This window comes from Wyeomyia smithii, chromosome 1, assembly GCF_029784165.1.
Source record: "Wyeomyia smithii strain HCP4-BCI-WySm-NY-G18 chromosome 1, ASM2978416v1, whole genome shotgun sequence".
NCBI classification, from domain to species: domain Eukaryota; kingdom Metazoa; phylum Arthropoda; class Insecta; order Diptera; family Culicidae; genus Wyeomyia; species Wyeomyia smithii.
In genome coordinates, this window is record NC_073694.1 from 168,062,564 (window position 1) to 168,073,858 (window position 11,295).

The window sequence follows — 11,295 nt, forward strand, 5'->3', positions numbered from 1 at the left end:
GTTTGGCTGCCCTACACGTTCCCATTTCATTCGGTTATAATCGAACTTAAGCAACCGTTATGTATTAAATTGTTATTAAAACAACGAAAGTCTATTATCTCAAAGACTACATGACTTATTTGAACATAACTAGTGTCATACGAACGAGTCATCTCTCAAACTTACAAACGACAAACTCCATAACAATTTGATATGTGGCTCAAAAGTTATGGAAAGAAGAGAAATTCAAAGGCTATTTAAAACTATACCTGCTTTGATTGATATATGTGACCTCAACATAATTTTAATGTGGTGTCGTACTATTTGAACGTTCCAAGTTCATTGATTCCTTGCGGTTAGGGTTTGCAATCCCGGGAACGATTTCCCGGGAATTGCCTTTTCCCGGGATTCCCGGATCCCGGGAATAGGAATATTGATTCCCGGGATCCCGGGATTCCCGAGCTCCTCGGATAATTTTCCTTACAATATTGCAATAAAACTAAATATCGTATCAAAACACGAAACTTACGTCGTAGAAGTGTACAGCAGCTTCATAGTGTGCATCATACTAAGCAAATATTTGCTGGAAGCGACGATCAATATTTGCTTGCCGTGTAATATCAAATGATTTGCTTAATCTATTTGTCAAAAATATATGCTGTCTTATTCAGTAAACGATAAACTAAGAAATATTTTCTTCGTCTCATGTCTTTTTTTGCTAGAGAGTTTACTACTAAGCGGATAGTTGCTTGTTTTTTTTTTTTTGATTATTGACAGAAAATTTTGAAACCTGTAAATTGATAAAAAAAATTGAAACCCGTAAATCAATGCGACCAGAAATAAATAAATTAATAAAACTCAGTCAGTGTAACTTGGGTCGTGGCCACGATTTCACATTAATTACGAAGGCATTCAAATGCTCTAAAATCTGGCTGCCAAACACTCAGCTTTATCTTCAACAAACTAAAAGTATTGGACTCTTCAGTTTCTAATGAAATGTAGCAAGAGCTGGAATCGGTGATTCAGAAGTATGTATTTTAGAAATCAGACACCAGCGGTGATTCAGCGATCTAAAGCAAAGTTTTACAGAAGGGAACTACATTATTTGGGCCTAACGAAAAATTGTCAGCGGAACTGAACTTGAACAAATTTTGTTCTTCAATTGATAGTTAAATTGTAAACGATTGTTTGAAACTTTTCATTAATAAACATTATTTGAAATCTCATTTTTGCTAAGGATTTTTTCCTTTCCCGGTCCCGGGAATTCTCGGGAAATGAGATTTTTCATTCCCGTTTCCCGGGAAATCTATTCTCGGGAATATTGCAAACCCTACTTGCGGTTTGTTTGAAGTCTGCAAATGCACGACGGATCGGCCATAGGATATGATCAAAGTCAAATAACAAATCGTTTGAAATGATTGGTTTTATCAAAATGACAATATCCTCGACTTTTGGCTTCTGTACATCGCCCTAATTCTGAATATATTCATATTGGGTGCTATTCAGTCATTTTCAGCAAATTTTCTGGCATCAATCTGACTCCGGAAATACTCATATTGGGAGGTATTTAGTTATTTTGGTTGTTTTCCAAAAACTAAAAGTGGTCGTCTTTAAATTCAAAATGGTGTCAAGGGTCAATGTTTGGTTTCTCTGCATCATCTCGATTACGGAAATATCCATGTTGAGTATTATTTGGTCATTTTCGACTGGTTCCTATATGTTGCCATTCACACGCAAAAGTTGAAGTCTTGTACAATCATTGTGTCTTCCCGATTCGCACAAATGTTGCACAGAAATCGCACAATGAATGTGTGAAAAGCATAACGCAACAGTTGTACTGCGAATACATTGACATAGAATGAAATCAGAATATGTATCATACACCGACACTTTATTTCTCACGTCGAGTGTATTAGTGACTGCACGCGCTTTTTTCTCAAGCGACGAGAGAAATTTCTCTCTCGCTCGTAGAATTTCCATGTATGTGCGACAAGAACCAGTGTTGTTAGTCTCTTACTCATACTGTAGTGCGTGCTTGCTGCTATTCAGAGGAATGCATGAAGAAGAAAAAGTATCTCGAAAGCGTGTGTGCAAAAGACTTGAAAAGCGTAGCATATGTCTCGTCCTCAAGCAGAAAGGAGGAGAATGATTTTGCTTCTCGCTCGCTTTGCAATGCTGCTTGATACCAGTTGGAACTGTTTAGGTGTAGTAGTTTGGAGCTGCCAAATACATTTAAGAAACGCTAGAGCATTAATTGCGTTATGCCCAACACGCAATCATTGTACTGGTTCCGAATTACATCAACAATTGCGCTAAAAACGCACAATTTTGTACTGGTTTCGCACCATCCAACTTTTGCGTGTAGCATTTCAAAATGGTGCCAGAGGTCAATTTTTAGCTCATTGTATCATTCTGGTTCCAGAGATACTCATATTGGATGGTATTTGGTTATTTTAGGCTGTTTTTCACATACCGGAAGTCGCCATCTTGGATTTCAAAATGGTATTTAAGATAATTTCTGGCCTCTGAGCGTCGTTCTGGTTGAAAAAACACCCATATTGGGTGTAATTCGAATCCGGAAGTTGCCATCTTACAATCCAAAGAGTTGCCTGAGGTCGATTATGGAACATATTTGTTTCCACTCAAAACATTCACCTGCCAAATATGGTTTCATTTAGTTGACTAGTTCGCGAGATGTGCAGAAATTTGTGCAGAAACATGTGCTTCCAGAAGAAGGTGGGGCGTCGAACCATTATGGACATATTTGTTACATCCACATGCCAAATTCTGTTTCATTTGCTTGGTTTGTTCTTGAGTTGTGCAGAGATTAATGTTTCATTTGTATTGGACCCCTCCTTTCCAGAAGAGGGAGGGGCTTCAAACTATCATAGGAACCTTTATCGGGACCAAAAACCCCTACATACAAATTTTCACGTCGATCGGTTCGGTAGTTTTCGAGCCTATATGGATCAAACAGACAGACTAACCGGACAACATTTTTATATGTATAGATTACAACATCAATATTTTAGAACCTAAAGAGTTAATATACATTTATTGGATTGAAGCGTTCATGTAAATCTATTTTTACAAATAAAAGTTTGAATGAGAAAGGCTGGGTGGATTAATTTAGGTATTTATGGTGCATTTTTAATTCCCCCCTCCCCCCCACTTATTCTCAGACAGTTTTTCTATACAACCAACGGTTTCTGGGCTACAATGCTTTGAATAAAACCAATGCCAAAAGGCATACGCCTTTTTAGAATGTAACTCATGGGTGTAAAAAATCTCTCCATCTGTGAAAAATGCTCAGTTTGCTAAGCCAAATTCGTGTGCAAAGTTTCATTCAAATCAAAAAAGGGTCGATATTCGACCATAGGTCATTTGGCGCGATCTTGCTCACATGTTACTTACTTACTTACCTATTCCAGTTCTGAATCCACAATACGTCGTCATGTCACTCGTTGGCGCGATCTTGCTCACATGTTACTTACTTACTTACCTATTCCAGTTCTGAATCCACAATACGTCGTCATGTCACTCGTCTAGGGCTACTACCTTCCAGTCGCATCTAACACCTATTATGCGGGTATTCTCGTCGACAGCACATGTCCAATGAGTCCTACTAAATAAAGCCTTTGCCGGTCGCTTTTGCGGCATTCTAGCTACATACATACCCAGCACAGTGCAAGTTTTGTACTGGTTTGCAGGTTGCGGAGTTTTAGGTGGTTATGCAATCAATAGAAGACCCTGTTTGCGGCCACTATCCGCCTCTTTATCACACGGCTAACCTCCTAATCACATGTCACTAATGTATCCAGGTTGATAAATTCGTTCACTATGATTTCCCATATAACACCACCGCAGCACGAACATCCAATGGGCTACCACGTTCTCTACCAACCACCATGTACTTTGTTTTGGCAGAGTTTATGACACGCCTTCGCTCACGGCTTCCCTCGTGCGAGGTCCAAAGGCCTATTTTCACTGCTCTACGGTCAAAACCAATGATGTCGATATCGTCCGCAAAACCTGGAAGCCGTCACCCTGTTTCAAACCATCTAATGCCACGACAGCATCCGATATTTCACCGTGACTACCGCAAACCGTCAAGGGTGGCACGAATCAGTCGATTCAGTTTTGTAGGAAAACTATGTTCGAACATAATCCGCTATAAATCAATCATCCTAACTGAATCTTACGCCGCTCTGAAGTCTATGAACAGTACGGGTGAGTACGCAAAATGAATTCTAGAAATTTATCGAGGATTTGTCGCAAGGTGTACATTCGCAACAATGGTTTTCTGCAACGGCCTCAGTCTGTGGAACATGATGCGGGAGAGTATGTTGTACACGGTATTGAGAAGAGAAGAACCCTCCCAGCTGGTCTCGAGGTACAATGCTGGCCTAACAAGCCAGACATCGCAGGTTCGAAACTCGGTTCGGAAGAGACTGTTGCACCCAAAATAAACTGAGAAGATATTTTTACTTTTGAGCAACATTTTATTACTTTTTGTGTCTTATGATCACACATTATCTGAAAAAGGAGTAGAACAAAAAACAAATCAAATGACAGCTACGGCTTGTATGTGTTTCTGCAGAGAAACATACATCCAAGAGCCTGAAGAGCAGAAACTGATTGTTTATTGTAGCTATGTATTTACACTAGAAATCCTAGGATATAATTTTTTACCACTTAGAAAAAAACATTCAATATACCTCTGATAAGTACTTCATTGGCTGCATTTTTATTGGTGCAACGTCCAGATTAAAACAGCTTGTGATGCCACATGCATCAAACACACACAAAACTCTTGCTCTATCTAAAAAAGACCTATGCACCTATATAGGTCTAATTACAAGGCATTGTTCAGCCAAATATCACCTGAAAATAATTGGAGAGGCTGACAACGATATTTGTCGTTTTTGTAATGAAGAAATCAAGTCTTCAGCACATTTTATATGTATCTGTCCAGCACTTTACAACAAAAGAGCAATGTTTTTCAGTAAGGGACTGTTACAGCTTATTTAAATTTGGCTATCTTGTCCTAAAAAGGTAGTGCAGTTTATACGGCACATAATACCTAATTGGAATCACACCCAAATCAGGGGCTGAGAGTTACTTCTCATAGTAATTATTTACTCTGATCAGGTAGTGAAAAGCTGGGGAATGCTACAATATATCTAACGCATGGTCGCGGTAGCTAAAACCCAAAAAAAAGAGCTTTCGAATTTATTCATCCCTCTTTACTTATTACATGTGCAGAATCTCTCCCGAAGTGTCACTGTTAACCGATTGGAAATGAAAAACTATTACATAAAACCAGAATTGCCTGAGATGATTGTAGAATTATTGACTAGTGAATATAGCTTTTTTTTTATTTGGCACGAGTTTTGTACTATTAGTTTAGGAAGAAACGAATCTAGTCAAGTGAAAAATTCAATAACGCGAAACTTCAGATCCGTTCGGTTTCCGTGTTCGGTCCGTGTTTTCAACATGGCTTGCATCCACTTGAAAGAAAGCAAATATTTCTGGTTGTCTCTAACGCAGTTTACAATTCGTGGTGTACAAAAAGTAACAAAAAGGTGCTCCAAAGTAATAAAATCTCCTCTATTTGTTTTGGGTGTAGTAGATATCATACATTTCAGACCAAAACTAGATTTTTTTTGGCCCATGTTCATTTTTTTAGAGTGACTTAAGACAGCAAACAATTCTTTCAATTTAATATTAGTCTCATTATCGGTTTGAGCACTGCTTTAGTACAAAAAGGAAGAATGCTCTCTCTCTTTTTACTTGATAATGTTCATGATTCAGAGTATACTAAGACTGTACTTTAGAGGCAATAAATCTCGTATGGCTGGACAGACAACTAGTTATATTTACTGTTTCAAAAAAGATTTGTTCTTGACCCGTATAATATTATAATATTGAGTATATAAATATAGCAGCTACGAACGCATGTTTGATCGTATCCATGTCGTGTAGCTCCGTACATCGGTGTAAACTCCTGGCAAACCTTCTGTGCCGCAGGTTGAGGACCCGAACGAAACTACTCCTAGCAGCATCCAACCTCTCGCGCGATCGCGAAACACCAACGGAGACCCACTGTCGCCATTACAGGTATCCTTACCCTGTTGACCACCAGCGCATAATTGACCATATCTTAATAGTATTCCCTTTTCTTGCACATAATAGATTCTTCGACAAGTGCGCAGATCAACGTAGGGTAGATCAACTTTTTGCTTAACAGGACTTGATATCATGGTTCCCAGCTGCTGGAGAACTAAGCAGAAAATAATGGTTTTAAGGCAAATGAGAGACAATTCACTTACAGAAATCGGTGCGACCCCATCCGGCTGCGCTGAGCATAGTTCCTGGTCTAATTGAATTGCCTCGGTTCTGTTGAAACTGATCAGGTAGTTTAATCGGTTGGATGAATGCCGATTGTGGCGGCCTCAAGGCAAGTTCTATGATTGCAATATCGTGGCGGTAGTTCTTAGCTCCAACTCGATAGTTGGGATGAACTCGTACGCTTTTAGGAGCCGTATCGAATTTTCCTGAATTGCAGATTCGCCTGTTTTTTTCAAAAAACATACAATCTGGATTAGTATTCACGTCGTACTCGCCGAGACGCACAAATTTACTACGATGAAAAGAAAATTTATTCATGAGAATGGTAAGTTCGAGGATCACACTCACAGTGGGCCCTCGCGGTCGTGTGGCCCTTTGACGCAATGGGCTGCTGTTACCACGTGTGTGCTGCTTATAAGTGACCCTCCACATTTGTACTTCAACTGATGGCTGTTATCTAAAAAAAAAAAACATTTTTATAACTTGTGTTTAAAAGTTTTTCCTTACCTAAGCTAACCCTTTTGATACAACAGCATTGCCATCCAAGGAAAGTCATATAATTCACTAATCCTTCCACCCATAACAACGTATACATCATATTTGGCTGACGCACTGGGCCCAAAAAGGACCACTGAGATTGACAAAAGAATTGTTACAACTTTCAGTAGACGTTCCATTTTGGCTACTGCTTCTAGAATGTTACCTATTTACGACTTTATAGGGAACCGGCAGCAATGAGTGATAATAACCTACGAGAGATAAAGATGCTTCTGTTTGCGGAAGTGATAAACTCACTATCATTAGATTTACAGATGCGGGCTAGACATGTGCGCCGACCATATCACCGGCGGCGGCGGCGTAGAAAACGTTTTACCTCGGCGGCGATCGGCGCGACGGCGTGACGCCGTTGGTAATTCTCTGCAGCGGCGGCGTGTACCGGCGTCACACTAATTACCGCTTCTTAAATATTGCGTATAATGTATACACTCTCATGTTGGTTTTTTTTATTTAAACATAAATAAGTAAAACTATGTTCATCCGGGTTGACAGGATGTCACAAAAAGAAATAAGAATGGTTAGGAATCAAGTGAACCAACAATTTAACAACCAGCAAAGAAATAACTATCGGCGCGATAAAAATGTCCTCGGCGGCGCGCCGTCTCGAAATCATCGGCGGCGGTGGCGTGCGTAAAAATGTCGGCGGCGGCGGCGCGGCGTGGCGGCGCACAGGACTAATGCGGGCTGATCTAGCTCAACGATGTTTTTTGCTGGTGGTCTTCAAAACTTCTAGTCTTCTCATCAGTTGCGTGGTAGTTGCTAAAATTATCCTAAATTCGTTACTGGTGTAACACGATCGTGGATCGTCAGACATTGAACTTACATAATCTTCAGCAAAAATTGCCAGAAAAACTTAAAGAATTCTAATCGACTGACTTCACAAATGCTCGAGCCATTACGATTTAGGTTTGAAACGACGTTTCGCTCGTATTCTTCTCGAAAAATATAATCCTTTCACTTGACGGTTTCCTAGAAATCAATCTATTTAACATGAATACATTAATAAAAAAATGAAACCTGTCAAATCCAACGCATACGCTCAGTCCTCTCAACCTGTCCGTGGGTCCATGTTACCGTCGAAAAGCATTGTATTGCGTTGCGCAAGTGGATTCGAACGAATCCATAAACTCGGTCCGAGGAAAAAATAACCCCACTAGCGATGGAATTGATTACAAAAAACGCCACACAACGTCTCAAAACCGAACCACATAAAGCAAGTATAAGTATAGCTACAGTAAAACTTACATTTTCCATGATTTATAATTACCACCAGTGAAGTTGAAAACGAGGAAGAAAAAAACCTCCACCTCCGAAGCCGCATCCACCGTATTCATGAGGCGGCTGTCATCGTCGGAGAAAGGCATGAAAAATGACAAAATAGTTGAACGATAAAAAAACTTCTTATGCATATTCTTTCTAATACTGACGATCCAATGTTTATTTCTAAAAATATCCCTCCCAAACCATTCCATTTCATCCCATCCCACCAATGTTACGCCGTTATAGCGGTGGGCGTCGATTTGCGACTTCGAACTGCTAAGTGTACCGGAGGGTTCGAAAATTTGCAGGGAATTACTATCACACGCGTCTAATTGTCTCCATATGGAATGAATACCATAACGAGGACGATGCCCGGAAGGATTGGAACCTGACTTTTGGCCTCCTTGAATCATCCTGAACAGAGAAAGTAGTACTAAACGCACAATTTAGTTCCCTTCACAGGAAACACCGAATGCTGATGGTGTGAAATACCCGATTTTCCTCTTCGATAGTATGTGATTTGCTACCGATCCTGACGACAAGATCACAATACGACATCGTAAACAAACCGAAACCCGAGTACCATGCTTTCCAACCAGCCACTGGCTGGCTGCACTTCTTCGGATAGGTCCAGGCTGTAGAACCCTTTCAATACCAAATGACTGGGGAAGGGAGAGTTAGGAGTATATGGAAGAAACCCTTGATCCCTCACAGGGTCATCGTTTTAATGCCTAATGCCCTGTCGGGACGGCTCAATGTTCTCGCCTGTCGTGCATATACCATTAGGCTCTAAACGAAACGACACTTTCGTGCCGTCTTTTGACACATCTGGCGGTGTCTTCGCGCGTTGGATTTGGCTTAGAAGACGTGTATCTTTTCGTTTTTTTTCCTGCTCCGCTCGACACTTACCCATACCGCTGCCGGAGCGTCGTTGCGCCCCCTCCTTCACACCTTGCATCGACCGACCGAAGCTGACAGAAAGCATAAAGTCCTCTCGCTGCTGACTTGCTTGCTACAAAAACAATATTTATGATTTTGTTGTTTATGTTGTTGCGTTTTTTCATCTCTGTCACACTGTCACACTGCGTACTTTCATCGTGAATTTTTTTGTGTTTTATTGTTTGGGTAACTTTCTTGCACGTTCGACTTGACTTGGTAAGTGGAATTGTAGCGCACATGTTTTTTCCAATTGCTGGTTAATCCTAGATCATGACTTTTTACTCAATATGAAATAAGCAAATTGCATTCAAAAATTGGAACCATATTTTAGCTGAAAAAGCAATTCGATCACGGAGTTAGCTTTGCGATCACAATACTTGCCACAATTCAGTTGACATCGCAGCTCTAGAAAGGGTTACGAAGACAACTCTTTTGCACTAGAGGTTGAAAAAAAAAATCAAATAATAACTCCTACCTATTAATAGCACGATTCCAACATAGGCTGAGGAACCTGGGAGACCTCGAAGGCGTATTTTTTGTCCCATTCTCATTGCCAAAGCGCACCGATGTTCGGCTCAAGTGTTTCCACTAGAATGTTTGTGTTGTAAAACGGAATCGTTTTCGATCATTTATTGAAGGCATCACTTTCCACTTGTGCGCCGTCGGTGCAACCCCGCGGTGCACCGAGCTGTAAACGTACAACTGCCCTTGCACTTTCTTCTGTCATAAATTTCTTAATTTTATAACTAAGAGCGGTGATTATAGTGCTATGTTTATGCGCTGCCTAGAATCAACTGAGGCGGCTTGTGTTTGTGGAAAATATTTTCGAATTGAGGATAAACACCTGACCTGGTGGTTCGGAGATATACTGTGATCATGTGATGTTTGTCATGTTTTCTCGCATCGATCGCATTTGGAATAGCGAAATAGAATGCTGATGACAGTTTATACCTTTTTTATGGCGTTTAATAAACTGAATGCATAAACATTACCCACTATAAGTTTGGAATCGCTTCACTAAGTATTGCAGCACCCAATTTGAATATTGTTGCACCCCCCAAAAAGTTTGGCATCACCTGGGGATATCTCGTGTTTCCGACGACCGAAAGTTGTGGTCTTCAGAAAACTTGTTCAGAAAATTGAAGGCTTCTAGATAGACAGTTCAGTGCGGAACACTGCCGGTACGTGGTGCGTATTTTGACCTCAATTTATCTCACGATTCTGACATCCTAAAAACTGGATAAACTATGCGGAGTTCTACCGCTATGTGATGCCAGTATGACGGCAATTCTTCGTGCTTCGATTTTATCTTTTGACCCCGACCTCCGGGAAAGCTACGACATTCAGTAAACTTGTACAGAAGGCTAAGGGTTCCTGATTTGTTCACAGCAAGTAAAAAAATGGCATACCATGACTTAAATGTTTTTCATGAAGAAAATTACCTCTTACAACTTATGGTGAACATTTGAAAACACTTAATTTTTTTTCTGCTTCATCCCTTTGTGCAATTATAGGTACATAAAACACGCTTGTTCCTATAGTGGCGCATGCCAATGATTTCGAATGTCAATGCCAGATTCGGTCGTAAACAAATTGTTAATAGTGAACTTTGATTTCAGAAGTTTTTACGTGGGACTACGTCCTCGTTTTCTATACTGGTATGCCTTCTGTAAAATTGGAAATGAAACTGGCACATGTTGCGTCAGATTTTAAACGATATGATAACAATAACCAATATGTTGTTGGACAGATGAAATGTTGAACAATTTTGTAATACGTAATGTAAATTACTCAACAAGAATTGAACATTTTGGCAACGATTATAAGTTATTTTTATTTATTTTTTATCTTCGATATGAGCAATTCTCGCTGAAACCGTCCCACTAGTGACATGAGATCTTTTAAAAAGGATATTTTTATGACTAAATGATTGAAAGTAGCGAAAAAATGACAAAACCACTTGGGTTAGCTCATGTTGATGGACCCCTCGGGCACAAATCGGTTAAACGGTTTTTACAAAAATTGATTTTTGAGCAAATCTTGACCTTTTTTTTGATTTATTTCTCTTCAATTTGTCATTGAACCCCCTGCAACCAACACATCGTTTTAAAGAGAAATGATAGAAGTAGAAAAAAACTGGCCGCCATCTTGGATCTCGCCGCCATCTTGAAATTCATCAGAAAAACGTGTTTTTGAGCAAGTTCGCAA

General features: G+C 39.9%; 1 protein-coding gene across 4 annotated transcripts; it reads right to left on the reverse strand.

The window, feature by feature from the left end:
• Positions 1-5,837: 5,837 nt before the first annotated feature.
• Positions 5,838-9,266, reverse strand: LOC129733814 (CLIP domain-containing serine protease B8-like). Of its 4 annotated transcripts, XM_055695323.1 has the most exons (6): positions 9,058-9,260; positions 7,712-8,229; positions 6,848-7,647; positions 6,679-6,787; positions 6,312-6,622; positions 5,838-6,262 (listed from the first exon to the last, which is right to left on the reverse strand). In XM_055695323.1, exons 3-6 carry the CDS (start codon positions 7,005-7,007, stop codon positions 5,928-5,930), a joined length of 915 nt encoding a protein of 304 aa, XP_055551298.1. In that variant the 5' UTR covers positions 7,008-7,647; positions 7,712-8,229; positions 9,058-9,260; the 3' UTR covers positions 5,838-5,927. The 4 variants fall into 4 exon arrangements, with proteins under 4 accessions (XP_055551298.1, XP_055551299.1, XP_055551300.1 ...); XM_055695324.1 differs by having other exon boundaries at positions 6,838-8,229; positions 9,058-9,266; XM_055695325.1 differs by having other exon boundaries at positions 6,312-6,553; positions 6,848-8,229; positions 9,058-9,265.
• Between the last annotated feature and the right edge of the window lie 2,029 nt (positions 9,267-11,295).

What these genes read in the sequence shown, in the direction of transcription:
- LOC129733814 (XM_055695323.1), bottom strand. Translation starts at nt 7,007, where the DNA reads ATGGAACGTCTACTGAAAGTTGTAACAATTCTTTTGTCAATCTCAGTG. An exon ending in AATGCTGTTGTATCAAAAGG is followed by an intron (nt 6,788 to 6,847) that starts GTTAGCTTAGGT and finishes TTTTTTTTTTAG; the next exon opens with ATAACAGCCATCAGTTGAAG. An exon ending in CACGACCGCGAGGGCCCACT is followed by an intron (nt 6,623 to 6,678) that starts GTGAGTGTGATC and finishes TTTTCATCGTAG; the next exon opens with TAAATTTGTGCGTCTCGGCG.